Source organism: Phyllobates terribilis, unplaced genomic scaffold, assembly GCF_046119375.1.
Source record: "Phyllobates terribilis strain yellow unplaced genomic scaffold, ASM4611937v1 Scaffold_1__5_contigs__length_1240528914, whole genome shotgun sequence".
Classification (NCBI taxonomy): domain Eukaryota; kingdom Metazoa; phylum Chordata; class Amphibia; order Anura; family Dendrobatidae; genus Phyllobates; species Phyllobates terribilis.
The window spans coordinates 1,044,387,633-1,044,415,065 of NW_027362761.1; the positions used below are offsets into that span (position 1 = coordinate 1,044,387,633).

The 27,433-nt window shown below is 43.3% G+C and overlaps 1 protein-coding gene across 3 annotated transcripts in view; it reads right to left on the reverse strand.

Annotated features, from left to right (window-relative positions):
• FHDC1 (FH2 domain containing 1) overlaps window positions 1-25,961 on the reverse strand; it is a 65,850-nt gene extending 39,889 nt beyond the window's left edge. Inside the window, exons 1-2 of one of the 3 annotated variants that reach the window (XM_073645282.1) lie at window positions 25,806-25,961; window positions 12,509-13,107 (exon numbers count right to left, since the gene is read on the reverse strand). In XM_073645282.1, the coding sequence (XP_073501383.1) occupies window positions 12,509-12,991 (483 nt within the window). In that variant the 5' untranslated portion in view covers window positions 12,992-13,107; window positions 25,806-25,961. Of the gene's footprint in view, window positions 1-12,508; window positions 13,108-23,830; window positions 24,046-25,805 lie in introns of those variants that run through there. The other 2 variants (XM_073645283.1, XM_073645289.1) reach the window with 2 other exon arrangements.
• Window positions 25,962-27,433: the final 1,472 nt, after the last annotated feature.

Consider the following 27,433-nt stretch of genomic DNA (forward strand, 5'->3'; position numbering starts at 1 on the left):
TACTGAAGTCTCATAAAAACTACATGCTTTACTGAAGTAAATCAAAAAATAACAAAATTAGAGAAAAAGCAGAGTAACACAATAGAAGATCATGTATGCTAATGTACAGTAAAGGCTTATAAGTTGATTAGCATGCTTTGCAGTGTCTTTAGTATGTATCACATATTATGTAATGCCCCCTGATGAAGCTAAGGTGAAACACGCATAGAAGTGCCAGGGTCACACAGCAATTAGGTCTCCTAATCAGCATATGATGTAAGTGCTTTTAAATGGTTTACTTCTTTTTTGTATTTTGATACATACTACAGGCACTGGGAAGCATACTAAACAATTTATAAGCTTTTACCATACATTTGCATATGTCGTCCTCCATTGTTTCCTCTGCTTATCTAATTTTGTTTAATATGAACTTCAATAAAAGATCTAGATTTTAGGAGAATTTAGTGCACCATCCTGTTGCCTTTTGTTGGTGTATATAGACTAATGAGCAGTTTAGTAACCAGCCAGAGGACAACTCTTTGCATACTCCATTTTGGTGGCAGGAACATTATGTAATATACACAATGGCTCAGGCAACAGTTCCTATAATGCCCCATTCATTGGATTACTAACAAAAATTAAGCAGAATAGTCTGAAAAACTCAATGGTAAAATTGTTGTGTTCTTCTTTGTCAAACTGAAATGTGAGAGTATTCACACACTCACACACTCTATCATCAGTGGAATGGTTTAATAAAAAGGGACAGAGGAAGACATTTCCGACACGTACGTCAGCAGGCGACTTTTAATGGGAGTCTGGTGACATTCCACTGATTTATAGCCGTCTCTTACTAAAACAAGGGTCTGCCGCAAAAACAAAACAAGGGGATGTTCCACAGACTGCTAAACACCCATGGAGGTCCGCACCCACTGTTATTTTACCATATTTCCACAATAAAAAGCTTCATTGCACATTTATGGTATGGCAATGAATAATGCCTTGTATCAATATTGACAGGGAAACGAATATAGGGCCATCAGTGCAGTGTCCCCAAATAATAGGGGAAGCCTAAATACGGCATCTGTAAAATATCCAAGTCTGTGAGGAGATACAAGGTTATTACAAGTGCTAAATACAACATCTCGTAGCTTCAATATTACATCCTTTTGGGGCAATAAAACCATTTGATAGTGTAACCAGTGGATCTGGGAAACGCAAAGAAAAGGATGAATCACCTTATAGCAGCACAAGCCAGAATAAATTGTTCTTACACCCTGTACGCTTTCCGACATGTGCAACGCCTGTTATTGTCTCCACCTTCAAACATGATCACACCTAAGACCACAGTCTGCATCAAAACAACCCGTAGGAGAACACGGCTCACGCGTCTTAGGAAGCCCGGGGCTCTTCCAAACTGTACAAATAGTACCAAGCATCACCAGTGTGTCCTATCCAGCACACCAGCTGCTGAAAAATTACATTACAGTTCAGATTTTTGTATGACTGAAAAGGCTGATATAGGGTATGTTCGCACTGTCTTTGCGCTCATTTGGGAATTTGTCTTTTTACCTTTCATCATTGTTCTTTATGACAACAATCTTTACAATGGCCGGGATTTGTTTGTTTACCTGCCCGAGGCTGTCCGAAAATTGACCCATCCTTCCAATTGTCCTAAAAGCTACAGAGATGAGCTTCAGATTCACAGCCTTTTAAGCTACATTCCCACGATGAGTTTTTGGTGAATTTTTAACGCTGATCATTTTTTTTTTTAAAAATGCAAGTATCCCATCTTACACGTGAAATTTATACAGAAATGCTGCATAAAATCTGCAACATGAAAAACTCACCAAAAAGCTCATTATGGGAACCTGGCCTTTCACGTGAGGTTTTCAATTGATCAGACAGTGAAAGGAGAGAATTCCCTGATAAAAATGACTAATATTCCCAATTACTGGCTTTACCATTATAATAGTATTTTTTGCCTGCATACTTTAAAAGCTGAAAACTGGATTAATACAAAATGACCTTCAATTTCATCTCCCTGATATAGAGGAACAACAAAAGACCAACGTTATGTACAACAGAGAAGTTTCTCTAAAATAACAGCATTAATTGCATATCTGAGCCTTAGGCCACGGCCCCACCACCAGTATTTGCTCAGTATTTTTCCCCTCAATATTTATAAACCAAAACCAAGAGTGGAACAATCAGATGAAAACACCAAGGTTACTTACCGGTAGCAGTTTTTTCCTGAACCCATGACAGGTCACCTTGAGAGAGGGATCCGCCCCACCAAGGACAGGAAACCGTCTGAAATAAAAGGGCGGTACCTCTCCCTCGCTTCAGTTGGATTACAGAGCATTGAGAGGACCTCCAGAAAAGGTTAGACACATAACCAACACTAATAAATATATAAATATATATATATATATATATATATATATATATATATATATATATATATATATATATATATATATATATATATATATATATATTATATATATATATATATATATCACCAAAAATGTAAAGTGCTTCACCAGGGCGTGAGAAAGACGGGGGGAAGGGGGGGACGACTACAGGTGCGGTCATGGGTTCAGGAAAAACCGGCTACCGGTAAGTAACCTTGGTGTTTTCCCCTCACCCATGACAGCACACCTTGAGAGAATTTTGGAGAATATGAGCACCCTAGGGAGGGACCACCGCCTGAAGTACCCTTCTCCAAAAGGTAAGGTCAGAGGAGGATCGATCCAACCGATAGTGCAGACCAAGTAGCAGCTTTACATATCTGGTCAATCGAGACATCTGCTCTCTCTGTCCAGGAGGTTGCGACAGCTCTGGTGGAATGAGCTTTAATACCGTCAGGTGCCGGAACACCTGTAGATGTATAAGCTAGACAAATGGCCTCCCTAAGCCACCTAGCAATAGTTCCCTTTGATACCCAGTGACCTTTCCTACTCCCCTGAAAGGCCAGAAACAAGGACTTGTCCTTCCTCCACTGACTAGTCATGTCTATGTACTGTAGTAATGCCCTTCTAACATCTAGATTGTGGAACCTAACCTCCCTGGGGTTTTTAGGGTTACTGCAGAAAGAGGGAAGTACAATCTCCTGATTACAGTGGAATCTGGATACTACTTTCGGAAGGTACGCCGGATCTGTACGCAGGACGACCCGGTCCTCATGAATTTGGGTGTATGGGGGGGGGGGGTCAACAGAAAGGGCCTGCAGGTCACTCACCCTACGGGCCGACGTTAGGGCCACTAAGAGAATGGTTTTGAGGGTGAGGATCTTTGGAGAGATAACCTGCAGGGTTCAAAAGGGTCGCCAGAGTGCGTTTAAAACCAAATTCAGGTCCCAGGGAAGAACTCTGAGAGCCCGAACTGGCTTAGCTCTGGAACAGGATTTAATTAATCTAGAGACTCATCTGTTCCCTGCCAGGTTACAATTATAGAGTGCCCCTAGGGCGGACACCTGAACTTTAAGTGTTCCCGTAGCCAACCTCAGGTCACGTCCCTTTTGTAAAAATTCTAGGACTTCTCTAACTGGAGGTTTATCAGACAATGGGGAGTCTATAAAATCCAGGAATTTTCCCCAGACCCTGGAATAAATTTTAGTTGTTATGGGCTTCCTACTACCCAACAGGGTAGAAACTAGGCCTGGTGAAAACCCCCTATTGCCCAGTAACAACCTCTCAAATTCCAAGCCGCCAGATGGAAACCTTTGGCTTGTGCATGGAATATCAGCCCCTGGATGAGAAGGTCCGGTCTGTCCGGCAGGACCCAGGAATCAGAGACCGACATTAGGCAAAGCAGGGAGAACCAGGGTCTTTTTGGCCAAAAGGGGGCTATCAGAATTATATTCGCCCCCTCCTCCCGAATTTTCCTCACAACTGCCGGGATCATCACTATCGGTGGAAACAGGATCCTGTTTGCCACTACCATAAGGGAGCGAGATCTTGTTCCTCCCTGGTGATTTATATACGACACTGTCGTCCGATTGTCGGACCAGATCTGGACATGGCGACCCTGTATGTGGGGAAGGAAGCCTATCAGGGATTTCTCTACTGCCAAAACCTCCTTTAGGTTTGATGACGCTTCTTTTTCGTGACATAGCCAGAGCCCCTGAACTGAGAGCTCTGCTAGATGACACCCCCAGCCGAAGCCACTTGCATCTGTTGTAATTGTGTGGTCGACTGGATTGGACCACTGTAAGCCTGCGGTCAGATTCTCCCTGTTTGTCCACTAGGAGAGGGAGTTTACTGTCTCCAAAGAAAGAGATAGTCTTTTTCCTAAATGTCCGTTGAAAGATTTCTGTGCTGACAGGACCTTCCACTGAAGAAGCCTCATATGACTCTGGGCCCATTTGACTGCCGGGGAACAGGAAGTCATGGAGCCTAGTAGGGACATTGCTTCTCCCAAGGACATCACGGGAGACCTTATGGCCCTTGAGACCAGGCTGATTATTTTGCAAACCTTGTCTTCCGGGAGGAAACAGGATTGGTGTTGGGAATCTAGGGTCAAGCCCAGAAAGATCTGAGTCCTTGAGTGGGATAGCTTTGATTTTTGAATATTTATTAACCACCCCAGGTGATGTAAAGCTGTCCTGACCTCTAAAAGTTGAGAGGAACAGTGGTCCTCCGATTTCCCTATTATCATAAAGTCGTCCAGATAGGGAACAATCACCACGTTCTTGATTCGGAGAAAAGCTGTCACCTCCGCTATAACCTTTGTAAACACTCTCGGTGCTATCGAGAGCCCAAAAGGTAGGGCAGTGAATTGGAAATGTCTCAATTGCCCTTGGATGAACAGGGCTACCCTTAGGTACTTCCGGTAGTCTGGATGGATTGGGACTAGTGTTGAGCGAGTATGTTCTGTCCGAGTACACTCGGGCAGAGCTCCGAGTATTTATAGCTGCTCGGTGAGAAGGTTAAATCGCTCCCGAGTGCATGATTTGCGACTCTTTGACAGCTTTATTACATGTGAGGAATGTCTATTTCTTACACATTCCTCCCATGTAATAAAACTGTCAAACAGTCGCAAATCATGCACACGGAGCGATTTAACCTTATCACCGAGCAGCTATAAATACTCGGAGCTCGGCCCGAGCGTACTCGGCGAAAGGGTTAACAGAACATACTCACTCAACACTAATTGGGACGTGATAGTAGGCATCTTTTAGGTCGATAACTGCCATGAAACAATTGTGGTGTAGGAGTTTTACTGCAGAGTTCACCGATTCCATCTTGAAAGTCTGGTTGTTTATCAGCTGATTTAGACTTTTGAGGTTGATAATGGTCCTTAAAAAGGACCCATTTGGATTTTTTTATCATGAACAGGGGGGAATAAAATCCCCGTCCCCATTGTGAAACTGGAACTTCGTGAAGGACCCGCTTGTTGACCAAGTCTAACACTTCCGATTCTAGAGCCATCTGCTCCACCCTGGACTTCCTCCTGGAGGTGATCATGAAGGTTTGGTGAGGGACATGACTGAAGCGCATCTTTAGGCTGTTCTTTATGATATCCAACACCCAGGGATTTGAAGTGATGGCTTCCCAAGCTGGGATAAAATGGGAAAGCCTTCCCCCGACCTCTAGCCTCACGTCATTGGGGAGAATTTTTGGTACTGGAGGATGTTCCTCCAAACATGTAACCAGAGTCCTTTTTAGATCTGGGCTCCCATCTTTTCCTTTCTCCCGGAGGGCGACCCCGGTTAAATCTCTTCCTCCAAAAATAGGACCTTTTTGTTTCCCCCGTGAAACCTCTCTTTCTGTCGCCAGCCTTCTCCAAAAGCTCGTCCAGTTTTTGGCCAAACAAAAGTTTACCATCACAAGGAAGAGAACAAAGCTTATGCTTAGATTGTAGGTCTCCTGGGCAACCCTTGAGCCACAGGGCTCGTCTGGCAGCATTAGACAAATTTGCAGACCTAGCCAAAAAAGCAGATGCTGCTTGTAGCAAAGGCAGATTGGAGAAGATTTTATCTCTGGACATCTTTTTATCCTTGAGCTGGTCTCCTAATTGCTGAAGCCACACCATAAGTAACCTAGCGACACAAGTGCCTGCTACTGCTGGCTTCAGGCCCCCTGCCGCTGCTTCCCAGGTGTGACTGTGACGCAGGAAGGAATCTGCCTTCTTATCCAGAGCATCCTTTAGACTGCCGGAATATTCCAGGGGTAGGGACGATCTTTTGGATGATCGGGCGACAGACCCGTCAACTTTAGGAATTTTTTGTCCCAGGACCCAGAGACACTAACCTCGAAGGGGTACCTCCTTTTAGAGGATGAGGGCAATACTCCTGATTTCTCCGGCTTCCTCCATTCCCGGTCTATAAGGGTCTGAAATTTGGGATTCACCGGAAAGGCGTGTCTTATTTTCCTCCAGGTCTGTGAACATAATGTCTTCCAGGGACCTGGCTGCCTTTTCCTCCCTCAACCACATGGTAGATCTGACCGCTCTGACCAACTTGTCAGTATCCTCAATAGGGAAACAGGGCCTACCACTATCTGATGAAAAGGAGGATGCCGAATCACTGAGGCAAAGATCCTCTGACTGGGAGGATAAATCATAGTCGGAGGAGATATCTTTATGGGATCTCTTGTTCCCCTTTAGCAAGCCTTTCAGGGAATCCTGCAGCTCTGAACGGATTACGGACCTCAAATTAGAAGTGAAATCCGGGGTGCTCTCCGCTATGGTTTGGTTAATACAGCTTGCACAAAGCTGTTTCTGCCAATCTATGGAAAGGGGGGCCTGGCATAAGGCACAAACCCTGTGCTTCTTTTTGGCGCTACTCTTCTTAGGTTCCTAAGGAATGAAGCACATAACTTTCCATTACTATTAAGTGACATTCACGAAGATCACTCACCCCTGAAGTCACAAAAGGGTACCCGATTTGGAGGTTGTGGCGGGACAAAAGATGAATCCCTTCCGGATGGCCCTGAAGCGTCCGACACCTTACTTCTCCTGCTGCCGCTGCGGTTGCTGGAGCGGCCGTCCATGTGCGAGGTGTCCGACTGCTTCTTCCGCTGGCGTTGATGAGGTGGAGGGGTCAGCTGCTGCTGCTCCTGGATGTCCTGGTCTGCCATAGCTGCTACACCATGAGATTGAGCGTGAGCAGCGCTTGTCAAGAGAACCCCCCCACGTTAAATAGGGCACATCCGGACCTCCCCCCTCCTGACACCCACCGGCCGATTTTTGAAAAAAGCTGGCCGGCAAGCGCTTACAGGGCGCCGCCATCTTGGATCCGGGTGCAACCCTCCGACGTCATCGGGCACGCCTCCCCCAGCGTGCACCGCGCCGTGACGTCAGGCGCGTCATACCCGGAAGACGCTGCTCCTGGCGTGCGACCAGCCAGGAGTCTGTGGCAGGGAAAGGCAAGCCAGTGGTCTGCGGGGAGCCGGAGCCCTCCTCACCGCCTGAGCCCGCTCAGATACGGCTCCAGGGAACCGCGGACGGCGCTTCTGGGACCCGGAACCCGGTGCACAGGCAGGTGCCCGCTCTTCCACACCGGAACAGGCCCAGGCAAGTAAGACACCTTTCTTCAGACAGGTTCCCATCAAGGACAGGAGACCAACTGAAGCGAGGGAGAGGTACCGCCCTTTTATTTCAGACGGTTTCCTGTCCTTGGTGGGGCGGATCCCTCTCTCAAGGTGTGCTGTCATGGGTGAGGGGAAAAGTATAATAGAAACACATCACCACTTCTTTATTTAGCACCCACTCCTGGTTTTGGATTATAAATACTGATGTAAAATACTGACCAAATACTGATAGTGGGGCAGTAGCCTTACTTTCATCATATCCAAGGGCAATGCCATAAACAAGCTTATTCACACTAGCAATTTAGGCCTTGTTCTGACATGAGAAAAAGCTGCATTTTTTCTGCAGGATACCCATAACAAAAAGGGAAATCACAGTCTGCGGTGATTAATGTGTTTTTGCTGTGTTTTTTTTAATCAGTTATCCTTTTTTGTGTCGTTTTGGTGCAAATCTGACAGCTTTTATTTCATGCTTTTTTAGCACAGAAACATTGGGACACTGCCCTTAAATGCAATTGTGTTTTTACATGCTTTTTTCAGGTTCCCCGTAGAAATCTACAGGGAAAAAAAAAAAAAATACACCAAACAACGCACAGTTCAACATTGGGCATCAATAAATCACGTCCACTTTGCTTGAACTGTTACATTTTGTGGATATTTTGCACAGAAAAAAAATGCAGCATTTTTGTTTTGTGTGAACATGGCCTAAATCTGCATAAATTGACTGGGATCCTATTACTATTGAATATTGATGATTCCAGATAGTGACTTTATTGCGTTGGAGAGATTATTTAGTATCTTCACTGTGAATTAGAGCTGTGGGCTCTGAGACAGTTTTGCATGAAGGTAGAGTCAGTAGAAATTTACATAAAAGTGAAAACCTGATGCTAAAAATTATGGCATAGTAAGAAAGATAGTGAGGGAACACTTAGCTAATTTAAATGAATTTAAAATTTCCTGGTCCAGATGAATTACATCCTAGGATACTGAAAGATAGAGGAAATTGCAGAACCACTAGCCAGAATCTTTGAAAAAATCCTGGAGAACAGGAGAAGGGCAAATGTTGTCCCCATCTTCAAAAAAGGAAAGAAGGAGCCAGGAAATGACAGGCCTGTGAGCCTTACTTCTATACCTGAATAAATAGAAAATGTACCAGCTCACCTAGGCTTTGGACGTGCTGAAGCTCGGAAATCAAAAGGATTGTGCGCTCTCTCATGAATGCACTGAAACAAGGATGTTTTTATTCTATTTCCTTCAATAAATGTAGCATTTTTTTTAGAAGCTGGATATAGTTTTTCTACATTAGTTCTACACCGACCAGGAAAGAGCTTTGAACAAATTATTAAACAGCATGTATGCAAGTACTTGGATAAGAACATCGTAATTAACCAGAGCCAGCATGGGTTTGTAGCAAACAAGTCATGCCAGATTAATCTAATTTCCTTCTATGATGGAATCACTGACTGGGTGGATCAGGAAAATGCGGTAGATATAGTATATCTTGACTTCAGCAAAAGCATTTGATTAAGGATAGTATGAGATACTTTCCTTATTGAAAAAATGACCAAGTATGGGATTGACAAGGCTAGGTGGATTCAGATCTGGCTCGGTGATCATACTCAGAATGGTAATAAATGGTTGCACATCCAGTTGCAAGAATGTCTCAAGTGTGGTACCACAAGGCTCTGTCCTGGCCCCAATGGTGTTCAACATTTTTATAAATAATCTAGATAATGGAACTGAAGGTAAACTAATCAAATTTGCAGATGATGTAAAGCTAGGAGGGATAGCTAACACTAGAGAAGACAGAGAAAGAATTCAGAAGGATCTAGTTAAGCTTAAACAATGGGCAGTGACTAAAAGAATGGTATTTAACAAGGAAAAATGCAAGATTCTACATCTGGGCAAGAAACATGAAAACAACATCTACAGAATGGAAAGATGGAATTAAGCTACAGCGTGTGTGAAAAAAAACTTAGCTATACTAATAGATCACAGACTGCCTTTTTTTGCTGCTGCATCACACTGTTGACTCATGTGCAAACAGTTCTGGGATGTATTAAAAGAAGCTCCTTTAATAGCAGTCTACAAGTATCTGAAGGGATGTCACAGTATAGAGGGATCATCCTTATTCTCATTTGCACATGGAAACATGAGAAGTAACAGAATGAAACTGAATGGGAGAAGATAGAGATTAGATATTAGAAAAAAAACTTTTTGACAGTAAAAGGTGATCAATGAGTGCAACAGGATACCACAAGAGGTGGTGAGTTCTCCTTCAATGGAAGGCTTCACACAGAGGCTGGACAGACATCTGTCTGAGATGGTTTAGTGAATCCTGCATTAAGCAGGAGGTTGGACACTATGACCCTTCCAACTCTAAGGCTTAGTGCCCACTGTAGCGTCGGCGTCCCTGCCTCCTGCTAGGCAGGGACGCTGTTCCCCTCACCGCTCTGCTCCGTGCCCGGCGTCTTCCTCCCGCTCTGCTGGCAGCGCGCGCTGCTTCCCGGCCACTGTGCTTAGGGAGCGCGCGCGCTCCCCCTCTCTTAAAGGGGCCGCGCGCGCCGTCCTAAGGAGTCCCCGGCCAATGGCCGGAGGACCTCACCATATATAAGGCACCTCCTCCAAAATGGAGGTGCCCGAGCAATGTTGTTGCATAGCCCATCACTCTGCTGCAGCCCTCAGGTCCCGTAACCAGATACCTGCCAGTTTCCTGCTTGATACCTGCCTGATACTTGTCTATCTGCTTACATTCCTGCGGTCCGACAGTCTGCCTACCAGCCCAGCCAGTCTGTGTATGGATCTGTTTGCCAGCTCACCTGGGAGCGTCCACCTGCTAGCCTATCTGGAGGCTCTACGGTCACGTGCTGTGACCACCTGCCTGTCCAGAGACTCTTACCCGCTCACCTGGGAGCGCCCACCTGCTATCTGCCTGCTAGCCTACCTGGAGGCTCAGCCGTCACTTGCTGTGACCACCTGCCTGTCCAGAGACTCTTGCTCGCTCACCTGGGAGCGTCCACCTGCTACCTGCCTGCTAGCCTACCTGGAGGCTTAGCCGTCACTTGCCGTGACCACCCGCCTGTCAAGAGACTGTCCCCGTCACTTGCCGTGACCTCCTGCCCTTCTACCCAGAGACTGTCCCTGTCACTTGCCGTGACTACCTGCCCGCCTACCCTGGGAGCCACTCGCTTCCTTACAAGGACTGCCCCTTTGTATAGTTGCTCAGAGGTTCCACCTCCCAGTCCCGTTACACCCACGATGCAGAAGTGAAGCAGAAATTTTCCTGAGCATTTCTGCATCTCCTTGGCAGAAAAACGCATGTGGTTTTTACATGCGTTTTTGCCATGCGTTTTTCCAATGCATTGTATAGGCAAATAAACAAGCAGAAACGCACAAGAATTGGTCATGCCCGTAGTTTTTCTGTGATTAAAATATGCGCAGAAAAAGATACGGTCCATGTGCACAGAACTTGCAGAATGTCATAGGAAGTCATGGGATAAGGTATGCAGTGCGTTTCTGGAGCGTTTACACGCTGCAAATACGCACCAAAAAACGCACCAAATACGCATCGTGGGCACACAGCCTAAAATTCTATGAAAATTCTTAATTCTAATTATTATACATGAGTTATATATAAAGATTGAAATCTGGAAAAAGACAGTTTCGGTTATCAACTACACAGCCCTGGGGAAAATGGATTTACTCTAAAATGTTACTTTATGGGGGGGAGGGGGTTGTACTTATTTCAGGAAACGCAGCTCAAATATCAATACACCCCTAGATTTCTACACACTCCTGTGAATGAACAGATTGACACCCGGCCAACAAACCTCACTGTGCTTGTAATATTTAACAATTTCCACATTTATTACCAGTATTAATCATCATCGCAAGCATGTACTTGTTCTACTTCTGTTCAGGACATAGGATGAGTTAATAGCATTTCTTGTAACCAGCTGGCTGCCAAGTTAGGAATTAGTATCTCACCGCATCTTACTCCTTTATCAATAAGATTTTTTTTTTCCATCCATTAAAGGGGTGTCACGTTTCAGCAACTGTTACCCTTTGTCCAAAGTTAGTGTGCTTTCACTTTGTGCTCTGACGTGTACATCATTTTTGGACGTGTGCATCTGAGTGTGTGCCTTCAGTAGGCGTAGTCTACTAAATCTGCGTGTCTGCTTCCAGATGTCAGCGATGTGTCACTTGTTAGACTGTGTGCTGTTTCCATACAAATGAAAGGTTTATCAACAGGAGATTATCACTGCCTGGACCACAGTGAGCCATGGTCCGACTCCACCCCCTAAACTGATAAGCAGCTCACGGTCAATAGACAATGTACACAGAAAGCCGTGGTGTGGGCGGGGTGAGCGCTCTGAGTTCTGCTACATTTAAAAACTCTGATTGTATCACAACAGCTGCACCCAGTAAACTAAGTGATACATTGCTGGAATCAGGGTCTCTTTCCCTACATTATGCTGCTCTCAGATGAGGTAGCAAAAACCTGGTGACAGAATCCCTTAAAACTGAGTTTATGACAGAAGAACAGCAATAATACTAATATCTAGTTCAGCAAACCCAATCATCTTCCATTGGACATCAGAGTCTTGTGCCCCCATTACACATTAGATGGGTGGTCGATCCCACCAAAATCATTGGGTTCAGCTGATGTTAATCAATTCTGCATGGATATCCCAAGCTGTATTAGCATCAGAAAACAGCTACAGCTCAGAGAACAATGTCAGAAGGGGGCATTGGTTTTTACAACTTCTTCTGTACTGCCCAGAAAAGTGCAGTCATCTTTTTTTCCTGGAGTAAGGACCAATTGTATTCAGATAGGAAAATTGCATGTGCGGAAAATGAGTGAAAAAATATCTACCGTGGTATGTTATATGACCATTGCGGCTTTAGTTCATACTAATTATGGTCTTTGCAGGCTAAATCAATAACCTCCTGAAGCAATTAATGTAATCCTTTATATAGTTTAATTAAAAAGTTACCTCATCCTTCGGCTCACGGAAAGACGACCTCGAGCTCCCCGCTCTCTTGAGCATTCCTGACTTTATATCCTCTTGTTGCCCAAACAGTTCCTCAATTGTCTTTGTGTCAATCTGGTACTGATGTTGTCTAGCAGCTATAGTCCAGATGTTGGTTTTACCCTTGACCTGCTCTTCAGGGATGGTTTTCCAGAAAAAATTCCTAATTTTCTTCTTCTTGTTGTTACTGCCATGTCCATAAATACCGTTCTGTAAAAAAGGAGGTGGTGGTGGAGCCCCAGGTGGGGGAGGTGGTGGTGGTGGCCCTGGGTGAGAGCCATGATTCTGAAAGGGAAGTGGTGGAGGAGGTGGAGGCAGTGGAGGAGGTGGTGGTGGCGGTTCTGATGTTTCTGTTAATCTGTTATCAAGCATTAAGTCACTAATGACCACATTGCAGTCTCCATTTTCTTTATCATTGACCAGGGATACGCAGTTCATAACATGCATTTTGATCCAGACTTGTCGCCAAATGGGGCATCACTAATGCTGGACCACGGGGCCGTAGAAAAGCATCCTAGTCCAAAACGTCACCGCCAAACCCATGTATGTTACGCGTTCAAGACCTGGAAAGGACCAACAATAGAATTATTTTCATGTTCTAAAACAGTAGTAAAAGCTAAGAGTTGTGGTTTTGAAGGAACTGAATAATGATACATTGTAGACCACTGCTGTAGACCCATTCTCGTGATATTTTTGTTAGGTTTCAAATCTTCCCTTCCTGGTAAGAGCAAAGCCTTTACGAGCGAGTTTCCACAATCACAGAGAAGGTATGAAAGGACATCAATGGCAACAGTTACCTTCATTACTCTCTTAGCTGTCTAACGCTTCTAATGTTTCCCCACTCACCGACATGCTGACTTTCCAGCAGGATAAAGGATATTAGACACAAAGGCTACAGTGACGTAAAATTACTCCGCCCGCTACCGTTTTTCCACGACGTAGAGAATCTCTTTAGTTGGATTATTTTTAGACAAACACATATACATCCTGGAAATGTACCTGCTGCCATGTTTCCCAGTGCGGAGCTATGAACAGAGCAAACAATCGTATAGCTCCAAGGTATCACTCAGTTGTGCAGATCTTTCTAGACTTCTAGTCCATGTTGAGGTTTTGGCTTACAATGCATTAGCCATTCTAGCCATTTTCTTTAAAGGATGAACAACAAGTAGAACCGGACAATAGAACAGCGCAATTATAATGTACAGTACGTTATATGTCATCTAGGAAGAATGCGCGACAAGGTCAACTATTATATTAAGACACTTTATTTTATTGGACCGCAGTGTTTAAGTGATATCCTGTTACGTTTCAAGCTAATTTTATGCCAATTTGTATAAAAGTAGGTTTACCAGCTGTAGGACATTCTAGAGATTTGTAATCAAAGAAGAAATACCCACAAAAAGTAAGAACGGACAAACTAGGAAAAAAAAAAAAAAGTCCCATTATTGGTGCATTTTGACCAGTCAATACACCTTATTGAGTGCCGACTATTATAACAAATAGTTAATACACATTATGTTTTTGGCAGTAAATCCCCAAGTTTACACAGGGCGATGTGTAATGTGTTATTTTGCTGACACAGACAATTAGATCATCTGATGAAGGAGCTTTTTTGATCATGCGATCGCCGACATGATTATACACTCTGATAATAGGGAATGAGCTTTTCTATGAATGCTCCACCTGTTGAAGAGAATCTTAAGGGTTTATTCACACTTTAGGTCTCATTCAGATGTCAGTTTTTCTCAATTATGAGAAAAACGGCCCATTATTTTGGTCCATGTGTCAGTTTTTCTTGTACGTGGAGGGAAAAATAAATGAAATAAAAAGTTTATCCATCTTCTCCTATGTGACAGTCCGTGAAAATCAGACTGAACTTGGATGTTATTCAAGTGCAGTCCTATTTTTTCATGGACCCACAGACTTGCATTGCCGATTTCGACCTGACGCTTGGATCAAAATCAGACGTCTCTGAAATTTCCCATACATGTGAATTGCCCCATAAACTATCACAGGTACAAGTGCTTTAAGTGAAAACAAAAGATACGTCTGAATGAGACTTAAGTCATGGCTGCAGATTGCAACACCTACGCCAGCATGCTTACCAGCAGATGTTGGCAAATGCTCACGGCCCCCCATTTCATCCAGTAGAAGGAGTTCGAGTTCTGCCGAGATTAGAGCTTCAGACTACACATTTATTGTGAACAAAAATACAAAAACAAAACAGCCCCCAAATGCAAGTGTGATCAGAGCCTTACGAATAATAGGGTCTAACACCAATGCAATCATCATCTCAGTGCTTTGAACATAGTTACTCAGACTAGAGTTGTTCCGACATGCACATATGATGATGTGTGACTATGTGTCAGCCATTTCTTGATCTATGATGGCTTGATGATGACAGCTTCGTATTATAGGTGGGAGGTTTCTATTATAAAACACTAAGTAAATACCCACAAACCTAGAAACATCTGGTTACTGGAACTTTCATCCAGTGGGGTCTTGTCTTTGGCATGCGTTCTTCTGCCCCATCTCCCCCACAACGCCATGTGTGGTCATACCTGACCCATCGCATTCTCATAGCAAGCCAATAGTGGAAGTACATTTTCCAGTAGTCTCAGTTACAAATCAGCTGCCTACAGAAAACAGCTTTTAAATACCACTGGGATAGAAAATAATGACTTTCTACACTACACAAACCTTCAATAATTTTTGTAGAACTATAGTAAAAGGGATCTTATCAGCATGCCAGCTACAATCCTGAGTACCTATACCCTGTTAAAACAAATAGACTCCCTTTGTCCCTTTTAGACATCTCAATTAGTGATTGGTATCTATTTGTCTAATGATGGCATAATTATCGTACAGACACAAAGACAAACACAATTCACCTTTAAGTGACAAAATCAGAACACTTTAACCACCCAGATAGAAAAAAGTCCTATTCCTAGCTCATTAAAGCCCTCATACACCTTCGATAAACGTTGGCCGATATCGACAGGTTCGGCTGACACTAATGTGTATGGGTGCGGTGGCCAACTGATTATCGGGGTATATGTTGATTGAGTATGTCTGATTTTGGACTGCCAATCATTTAGTTTTCACTGACAGAGAGGTCTGACAGTGGCTTACTCATACAGAACATAGCAGCGCTTTACTGAACGAGTGCTCCTGTGTATTGGAGAGACGGCCAACATTTCTCCATTATAGAATACCCAATTAGATCGTAAGAAAAAAAAATAAATATAAATTATATATATATATATATATATATATATATTTTTTTTTAATCGGACATAATTGTCAACCGGATACATTTTATTGAGGTTAGAAGCAAAATGTAGTCGACTGTGTCATGCGGTCCACCTCCAATAGGCATAAACGGCCACAAATTATGCACAACAGAGCACATAGCGACTCCGACCGCATCATTATAGTTAGTGGACGCAAGCACCGAACGAACCAATGAACGTAAGGTTAAACGTGATGTGAACATAGCCTAGCACGTTGGACTTGGGTAGGCTGAGCCTCCAATTTCTGCTGTGGATTTGCAGCAATGTGCGGCTGGTGTCCAGCTAACAAGCATAAGGTTTGGGACTTTTGCCACCGAGTTGGGTTAACCCTCTGTTTTTCCCCATAAAATCAGTAGCATGCTCGTTATATGTTAGTGGATGTTGAACATGCGCACCTCCATGCTATTTAAATGGAAGATGTCATCAGAAAATGAACTATTGCTTAATTCGGGTTTTCACCTTACTTGTATTTTTAAAGGAATTTTGGGAACAGTGTTATTAAAAATAAATTAGGAGTCATTCAATTTTCACACTGGCCACAAACTTTTTATACGCCCTGTGCTTCAGGAAAAGTGTTCAGCAATGCTCGTTATCAGAGGCAGGATGACAGTGACAGGTAACACCTATACACAGCTCATAACACAGGCTCCACCATTATAGGGGCAATTACACTGCACGACTATCGCAACAGTCGTTTCCCTATAATCGTCTAGTAGAGACAGGCTGCGGACCACCTGACAAATGAGCAAGACACTTGTTCATCGGTTGAAATAATCTTAGGGTTTGCACGAAAGATTATCATTCTCACAGCACAACTTGTGCTGCCGAGAACAACAGCCGCCTATGCGCACTGGACGATCTAGTAAAGATTGTTCAGTGCGCATCTAAATTGTGTTCTGCCTGTGTAAACAGGCTTTTATATTACCGCTGATCAGCATACGAGTAGCTGTAGTAGTAGTTTAGTGCTGCACATTTTGTAATGTAAAAACACAAAATTCCCATTTAAACAATAGGCCATTTTCTGATAACACATTCCCTTCAAGACAGGATATATAGCATCGGGCTCTATAGGGGTCCCAGTGTTCGGATCCCCAGTGATCAGTAAGTGGTCTTATAACCTGTGGAGAGGACATAACTTTAGATCCCGGGGACGCTCCTTTAAAACAAAAATACTGGTCTAAAATCTCCATAGCAAGTCACAAACAGAAAAGCTTGCATCTTGGAGCCACTCTGAAGAGCAGATCATTATCCGGACGAATGCTACTTGACATCCCTAGAGATACAGATACAAAATATTTAAAGGGTTGTCCCCTACTAGGACCACCACTTCTTGAACTAAATGTTTGGCCCCGATAAAATAAAAAAAGCTTATACACACCTCCCGTACCGATGCCGTTCCAGCAGTGTCGGCACTCGTGGTCCTGGGATGTAGTGGAATGACACCTGGGGCCCAATCAGTACTGGCGCCACTGTCCCTGCATTCGTACAAAATTGAAAATGAAGAGGAAGTCCAGGATCAGCTGATCTCTGACGCCAGCACTGATTGGGCGCCAAGTGTCATTCCACTACATCCTGGGACCACAAGTACTGACACCGCTGGAATGTCGCCGGCATGGGAGGTGAATATAGGTTTTTATTTTATTTTATTGGGGTCAAACATTTAGTTCAAGAAGTGGTTGTCCTAGTAGTGGACAACCCCTTTAGTCCTCTGACTACAAGCTGCTAGTGGGAACAGCAGCCTATAATCTGCAGGAGATATCACCATCCCATATTTAGTTATGTCAATCAGCATACAATGGTTTGATAAATGAGGCTTATATGTTATTTCAGTGTAGATAAATATTTGTCTTACACTGATATTAATGCGACTGGCAATCAGGTCACCTCATTTACAACTTTAGAGCTACTTTAAGAACATTATATAGTACGTCCTTGCAATCAAGTCAGGTTATATGAAGTCAGCACTGTAATCATGTGTTTCATCATAATAACTAGGTAAAACAATGACAACATCCCTTCTTCACCATCACCTATAGGAGGAGTGGATATAGGACAAACTTTCAACATTAACCAAGATTAAAAAGTAGCCTATACTTACGAATGTCAAGCAGTTAATACCACACATCTAGCACTGTCCTGATGGTGACTCTCCTGTGGTGCATGCTGGCCTTTATGATCAACATAAGAATCAATAGATAGGCTAAAGGTCCAAACGCATTAGATGAAAGTCGGACAATTTCGACAAGACAGGCCATCCACCTGATGTGTATAGTGGTCTCCTACCTCTTGTCAGATAGGCATCAGGGAAGAGAAGGATCAGGCAGGGCCAGTTGGAATTTTAATGGCTGATCATTTTATTTTCAGGGGAGGTAAACCGCCCGCCCGCATAGAAATGGGGAATGCTCAGTTATCTTGAGTATGGTCAGCTTTGGCGAGAATGTTCTCATACAGAAGATTATTAAAGAGATTCAGCTACAGATAGTCTAATCACTGGCGGCCTTAGATGGGGCTATTAGGCTACATGAACACAGGTCAGAGATGTGGTGGATTTTCCGACAGAAAATCTGCAGTGGATTACAGTTTTTGCAAAGTGGATGGGATGCAGGCAAACTGTAAATACATGCCATGACCATCGAGCCATGAAAACAGGACAAAAATTAGCCAATGAACAAGTAACACACCATTACTAATTGTTTATGTGGCCTAAAAATCACTTGGCAAAGCACATCCCCATACATATAGGGAACGTGCTGCCCACAATATGCAAGCTGTATGGGAACAGATTCATAGCATTTAGATCTTTCAGTCCCCAGTCTGCATCAGCCCATGTAAAAGGGCCTTAAAGGGAAGCCTGGCAGGAGATCCATGCTGCCTGAGCCATGGGCAGCATAAAATCACACAACAGCTCCAATATTGCAGCCACATATGGTTTACACTGAAATGCTGCAGTGTTTCAGAGAACACACACTTAGAAATAGCAGTCTGGGGATGACTAATCCAAGGCAGGTCCCTGAAGGCTTCTCCCCACTTGTTCCCCATGAATGATATGGCTCTCCCTAAAAAAACACCGCTGAGTTGCAGAGTAAAACATACACGGATGCAACAACACAGACAAAGTCTGATTCATTCTACCTGTGGTTCAGGCAGCATGAATCAGCTGAAAAGTTCCCTTTAAAAAAAAGGGACTCAGCACAAAACGACTGTTCAAACTAAGTTCCGTGGATCGATGCTTCATGGCGGGGGTAATCATTTAAATACATCTTCAAACCTGTGTGTTTTCCCGCAATCTCCACCACCCCCCTCTTTGATTGACAGCTCTGGCTTCATAGAGCCAGAGAAGGGCAGAGATAGAGGGAAACCAAGCAGGTGGGTAGGTGTATATAAATTATTGGCCCCACCATGAAGTCCCTTTAAGGGGGACTCTGTTAGCAGACTTCAGTCATGGGGCAGCGCCGGTATAGTTACCACTCTGTGGTTAAAGTTAAAAATCTGCCCCTGCAGAAACCATATTTACATACAAGTAATGGGTTAAAGGGCCAATCTGTGGACTATCTGTTAATAAAAGCTATAATGGGTTTACTGAAATCTATAAAAAGGAATGTCAAACATTAAGACAATACGGATGTATAGAGCAATGTTTAACTAACCCTCATTTTATAATCAAGCATTGTGGCACTTCGGCAATCATAGCTACATCCTGGGAAAAGTGATTGCATAGGTATAGAAAATCCTCTCATCCAGGACCCCAAATCAATTCTGGAACATCCTGCCTACAGATAAGGGACAAGTGCAGATTCAGGGAGTGGAACAAACAATGGAAAAACCCATCAAGAAGACACTTGAAAAACAAATGTTAAGTCTTTAAAGCCTTCTGAGATTACATGGCTATGGAAGTTGTGAAGAAAGAACAATGCCACAAACGGCTAATAAGAGAAATTAAACAAATCCATCGGTAAAGCACACAGACGCTCATAAAATAAAGCCACATGTTTTCGCCTGAGGGGTTCTAAGGTTTTGTTTTGATATCTCAGCACATTTTATAATCTCCCTGCCCTTTAATAACTGACACCTCAATGTTAATTTAGCGTGGGTTACATAAGAGTACCTGTACCATCACATACAGAGCACGGTAATCGGAACATGCCAGAGCTGGAAATGCTTCTGGGCACCTTTACCTTGTCTTCCGTGTACCATGTAAAACAAGCTTAACAGTAAATTCAAGCTCATCATTGATTATACAAACATGTAGCCTAATAGAGATGACAGGGTATTTATCCATGTTGGACAGTTTCAAGAATCCTTTGTGAAGATCTGACTAAAAATTGGTCACCCTCAATGTTATGAAGAAACTCATTTACAGATACCAAGTGAGTCTTGTGAGTATTATCACAAATGACCCAGTTGTTTAGCAGAATGCTAGAGGTCGACCTCAGGGGTAAAGTTTCTCCTTGTGGAAAGAGCCAAGTTAGCAGAGGGAGAGACTTCTAAGCCATGCAATGTTCCCCCGAGGAATTTAAAGCATGCAAATAGCCTATTCAGAGAAGAAAATAGTAACTATTGCTACCTATTAGAAGTAGAAGTCCCAAGTCAAAACTGACCCTTAAAAGGCTTCGCCACATGACTTAACATAAGAATCCAAACCAGAAACACCATTTGCAGATATGTGTTTCTGGGCATTTGCCCCTCATCAGTGCAAAGCATGAAAACTGGTTTTGCTGGGTGAGAAACTGCTGATAGTGGATCCAAAAAGTTAGGTTTCTCATTGTGGAAAACGCCAAGTTGGTATAGGGAAACTAATCGATCATGCAATGCTCCTTGGGGAAATTAAATATACAATTAGATTTTCTATTTGGCTTCTTATCCCAAGGTATCTGGCTTAATATTGACAATAAGGGTTGCTACCTCCAATACGTGGCCTTCTCATTTTTTTATTTATTTATTTTTATTTTTTTTAACATTAAAGTCTATAGAAAATGGATCTGTTAATTAGCCATTCGTTTTTCTCTCATTTGAAATGGACCAATTTTTTTTGTTGCTTACTAGATTCCATAAGATCAGTTTTCCATAGTCTTCAATGTTAAAATAAAAAAAATGCAGATCCAGCAGAGATCAGTTATTTAAAAACTGACAAAAAAAAGTTGAGAACAACTTTTTTGCCAATGGATTGCTGCTGTATCCATTCTATGTGATCACTACTGGACATGTGAACATAGCCTTAGAGAGCTGTCAGCTGAATGATTATTTGTTAGACTGCTATATCTCATAAACTGGTCAAACATGTCTGTGTTCTCTATGAGAGAGACACTGCCAGAATCAAGTTGGAGCGGCTTATGTCCACACCAAACAAAAGGATGAAACGTTCAAATTCAACAGGTCGGGTCCTTCTCTCCCCCGACATCAATTTCCAGGGAAGTGTCGTAAGGCCCCCATATACATTGATGATTTCTGCAGGAAATTTGCCAACCATCTAAAGTCAACCAACTTATCTAAAATGTATGGCAGCTTGAAATATTAATGGCCTATGCTTGGTATAGATCATAAATATCAGATTATTGGCAGTTTGACAACCGGCAAATACATCAGCTGTGTGATTATGCCCAGTTTCCGCAGGATCTACACTGTAGGGTGGCAGGGCACCCCAGCTCCAAAGACAGTGTAGTGACCGTGATCAGTGCTGCAGCTCTGCTCCTCTCATAGAAGCCAATTAAATGGCTCCATATTGAAGATTTTTTTTTGTCCTAAAAAATGACAAACATTGGGTGCAGTTATTTTGCAATGTCACATAAGACTGCCCCTGACTTCAACCAATCTCAGTGGAACCAGACGTGTGAAGTGGGGTACCCAAACTGGAAACCGCTTTTAAAAAGGTTAGTTCCATGTTCCATCAAGAGCACACTGCTCCTCATCCTCCCAGCTTGTTGCTTATTGACAGTTTGGACCAGCAATATGGTTGTGCCGCTGCTCCGAATTGTGCTCTGTCAGATGCTGTAAGCAGAGGCAGATTTACCTCTGCAGCATCGGAGCCAAGAAGGATACCGGTGGCTGGATCCAGCTTAAAAGCAGCGCTTACAAGCTCTGTAGCAAAGTACTTGCAATCTCTACCCTCCTTGCCAATGAGACAGGCCACCACTGATAAGCTGCAGCGGTGGCTAGTAATCTAGAGAGTGAGTTGTAAACATCAAAAATCCCTCTGTTCGAGAATGGAAAGAATTATTTGGAATAATAATTATTAATAGAAGAAGTTGAGATGACCCGTTTAAGGCCTATAAGGCAATTCATTTCATATGAAAAATATATTCTAAAAGAACATTGTAATGTACTAAAGAAAACTGCATGCAACTTTACTTGCAATTTAGCGGTGGAGCTTTCTTTCTGAAAAAACAAATATAATATGATTGCTTTATGGAAGAAACAATTGAAAGCAATTTGTGATCACTGGTAATGCTTCATGGTCATTAAAACCATTATTATGCATAGAGTCACACAATTTCATGCAACCCCATAGGAAGAAATTCAACACGACAAGGTGCAATCTAATGCAACTGAATGAGTGCAATAATCACGTGCGCTAGAGCCCCAGTGAAAAATGTAAAAGATGTGTGATAAGGACTGGGAACAGCAGACGGAAGGCTTTCCAAACACAACCACAACATGGAAAACCACCTAATGACATAACTACGCTGTCAGGTCGTGGCTATAGCAGGCTGTGCGTGTGAAAGACTTTCCCTGAGAGCAATCAATGATATCCAATCTGAAAATAACACATGCATGATATAAAAGCCCACTCCTGATGAATGCGCAGATACCACCATGTGTCTGCTCTACATATAAACACTGCATTCCTATAAGACTTTCCTTTACCTGCATGACAGGAGGATACTTGCTAACTTTCACCTGTGAAGAGTTTGGCATAGGGATTTCAAGGTTTCTCATTTTTAGTTTAAATATATTAAAGAACAGTCTGCAAATGATGATTAGAGAAACCCCACGACTACGATCTTTGTACAGTAAATTAACATTGAGGCTTCTTCAATACACGTCCAGATTACATGAGAATGGGTCAATATAAAGCAGCTGAGCGGTCCCCAACCTTTCTTTACCTTGAGAGACACATTGAACCATAAGATGGTCGTGAGCCACATCCAGCCCTTAACAGTAGTGACACCCAGATCCCACCATGACTGGTGCGATGATAGTCAAAGCTTCCCCGAAAAAGCAAATTGAGACCTTGTACCCCCCTCCCATATAGGCAGTGTACTTACATCCAAGGGTTCCCATTTTGCCCCTATTTGGTATTCCCGTTTCTGGCGCACTCACCACACTATTGCCGTCCAGTCCAGCTTCAAGTACCTGGTCTGACCATCAGTATCATCCTATCTCCAGCCACTGGCAGACATAGACTGAAAAGGGCCCCTGTGCAAGAAGAATATAAGGGCAGTTGCAGCCCAAGAGGTACTAAAAATGCAAAATTGCACCTGCTTTGGAGGTAGCAATGGGCCCCCCTACCTCTTGAGCTCCTGTGCAGCTGCACAAGTTGCATCAATGATATGTCCGCCCCTGCCTCCAGCTTACAACATTACTCTTCCCAGTCTTGCCTGCCAGAACATACACATTCATATCTGCTCTTCTGTGCGGGGCAACTCACAAAAGTCACAATCTGGAGACCTTCACTCCATAACTGGTTGATAGACCTGGAGCTAATGCATCAAGTTGGCAGACAACTGAGAGACACATATTAGGTACCCCCGACATAACAGGCTAAAAGAGCAAGGCAAAGAGCTCATCTTCAGCTGCTCATGTTTATTACATATTTATCGTTATCAGACTAATCTGTTTGTAGCCGCTACACAATGGCATAACAATAAAAATAGTGAAAGGTAACAAACCTTTCCGAATCAGCTGTGTGAGGCTACAAACAGCACATAGAAGATGTATGAGTTACATTACTACAACATAGACAGTAACTATTAGTAACCCAAGAAGTCATACGTACCTCACTGGTGGGTTACATGGACCACAAGCACCTCCGCACTTCTACACGGATTTCATCCTGAGACATGTCAGACACTCCAGAGGTTCCCCAATTATTTTGTTCCACAGTACTGAAATGGAAAAGTCACCTTTGCACAGACACAGGCAACACAACAGGTTGCTCCACAGCTTCCCTGGGAAAACCAATTAGTAATGCTTGTGATTGTGCTGGGATGAGATCAGCCTCCCCAGCCCTCCTCCTCCTCCTCCCACTCAGGACACTCTCCATTATCCCCTCCCTTTATTTTACAATGCAAACCTTATTTGATGTCACTTGCCAGCGCTCCCATTGAATGATCCTGGGTGGCAGTTAGTATCTAGCGTCCCTCCCCCTCCAAAGCCACTCAGTTTCCAAGGCTGGGAGTTATAATGGGAGTTTATAGCTCATACTTGGAATCAATGGGGAATAAAGACTTGCAACCATGGCTCCAGGCCTCCAAAGCTCCAGCATGTAAAGGGTATCAATCACTGACCACAGAGTGTGTGAACTCCAGGGACAATACCACAACACACATACACAATGACATGTTGGACACGGTCTATATAGTCTGGGGTTTGCACAGAACGAGGGTTTTACTTTATAGAAAATTGCCCACAAAACACAAATAATGCAAGATGTGATAAGATTCAGCACTATGAACATCATTGCCATAAAAATACCACGAGACCACAGCAGTATGTTAGGTACAATCATGTATTACAGATACTAAATAGACTTATCTACAGCAGGTCCAGAGACTTTTTTTTTTTTGTACAAACCCCATTAAGATGATAGGAGCAGTCACCAAAACTTCAGCAACAGAGTGGACGTAATTTACAGGAAAACCCAAGTGTTTAGAATTTTATGCAAATTATTTCTGCAGAAAATTACCAGGAAAATCGGCATGAAAACTCAACACAAGATCATTTTGATTTCCCTTCAAAAGCTTGAAAAGAAATGCAATAATAATAATAAAAAAAGTAAATTGCTATAAAATCTACAATATTCCTGCAGAATCGCATTAATCCACAAAATCTGCAACAGTAGATTACTTGTGCATTTGATCGCCGATTATTACTTCATTATTAGAGTGAATTCCCACGCTGCAGATATTGTTGCAGAAAATTCCTCAAAAAATCAGTTCCATTTACTTGAACGGGGTTATCACAGATCAATGGGACAGTGGCAGAACTTTCTGCACCACAGTTTGCAGCAAATGAACCGTGTGCAAATATACAAGGGGGAAAAAAATTAAACTGTCTAAAGGACGGACATGAGCTATATTGTAAAATCCATAAGGCTGGTCATGTACGGTATTCTGCTGCGGAATGGGGCGGATTCACCAAGAAAAGTCCCAGCATGTAACCTGACGCTGTAGATAGAACTGTTCAGTACCCCAAAATAGGACCAAAGAAATGCAGCAGCAGCACCGTAGGACATCAGTGAGGACCCCCCTACCAGAGGATGTGCTCATCACCTGCACATATTCTGTACATGGGTGATTAGCTCCTGTGTGCGGGGTGTCACCACAATCAATAAGTGCTCATACTACACTGGACACTGCAGGCAGCACCACACACTACAGAATATATGTAATATTAGCCATCAGCCAGCACTCATCACACATTAATATTTCATTACACAAGTTCAAACAGATCTACAGATGTAGCAGAGCTGAAGTTGTCACTTAAAGGGTCTTACCACAAGTATCCCCTCTGGTTTATTAATCCTGATCATGGGGGTGTCACACACTTAATTAGCACAGGCACCACTCTGTAATAAGGAGGAATTTAGTTCGATCATATATTTCTACAACTTGTAACAGATGACAAGTTCGGCTCTGCTACATCTCCAGCATTAGCAACCTCTGCTCTGTTGGATGAGATGACTGCAGGTGCACTGCCCCATCCCCTGGGAGGACGGGACCTCCTGACTGATACAGACAGCTACTTCCTACCTGCAGCTCGTGGCAGTGTCCGGTACATGTACTCCTCAGTCCGGGTATCGCAGCCTCCGTCTCCAGCAGCCGCCGTTGCACTCAGCCGGCATCCGCCGATCTCCGCACTATTACAGCGATGCTATGGATTGAGGAGCTGCGCACATGCGCAGTAGGCTGATCGCAGGGCGGGAGCGCAGCAGGTACAGCGGTCTGCCCCGCCCCTCCAGGGACTGGCAGGTGACATTCCCCTACCCGGTCACGTGACTGGTGTATGGCTGCTACCTGGCAGTACAGTGCTGGTGCTGCACTGATTATATCACACAACCTGCACAGCTAGCAGAGGGATTGCCCTAATTAATGTCTCTGGTTTTACCATTATAACCGCATGCAAAGGAGGAGAAAGTGGAAGGTGTGCATGCGGATTATTACTGGACATCAGTTATTGCGGGTTTTAACCCCTTCCTGTTGGGTCTTTTTTGCACTTTAGTTTTTTCTTTTTATATTTTTCCATTTCATAAGCATTTTTTTTGGATGAGTTGTAGTTTTGCATGACACCTTCATCTTACCATATAATATACAGAAAAATAGGTGGTTACGGTAAAATGGTGAAGAAAACAGTGTTACCCCATAGATTCTTGGGTTTTCCTTTTTCCCGTGCTCAACGTGCGGTAATAATGATTCTCCAGTGCTGTGTGATTACAGCCATACCAAACCTCTATTGTTCATCATTTATTATTTTTGTGGTGAAATAGAGGTCGTCATGTGGCCGGATATAGTGGGCTCAATAAACTGTGAAATATACATGGAGACGAAAATCAGCACAGAGGATAGAGATCACCCGTCACAGGCAATAATATAGATGGAGATGAGCCGAAAATCAGCAGAGAGGACACAGATCACCCGTCATAGGCAATGATATACATGGAGATGAGCCGAAAATCAGCAGAGAGGATACTGATCACCCGTCATAGGCAATAATATACATGGAGATGAGCCGAAAATCAGCAGAGAGGATACAGATCACCCGCCATAGGCAATAATATACATGGAGATGAGCCGAAAATCAGTAGAGAGGATAGAGATCACCCGTCATAGGCAATAATATACATGGAGATGAGCCGAAAATCAGCACAGAGGATAGAGATCACCCGTCATAGGCAATGATATACATGGAGATGAGCCGAAAATCAGCAGAGAGGATACAGATCACCCGTCATAGGCAATAATATACATGGGGATGAGCCGAAAATCAGCAGAGAGGATACAGATCACCTGTCATAGGCAATAATATACATGGAGATGAGCCGAAAATCAGCAGAGAGGATACAGATCACCCGCCATAGGCAATAATATACATGGAGATGAGCCGAAAATCAGCACAGAGGATACAGATCACCCGTCATAGGCAAAGACCCAAAACCGCACATCCAAAGCCCGACAGCTCCTCAATAGAGAAATGAACATTGCAATCAGATTCATAAAGTTCTGAGCAGATAATGGGGGAAAGAGGTCAGAGCATGTCAGAGTACGGACCCCTCAATCAGAAAAAAATAGATACAAAAAAGGCTGTTTTTTAAAGGGTGAGAGAAAAAGCGGGGAAAGATTATGGTTTATTATTTATATTGTCTTTGTAAGTTTATTATAAG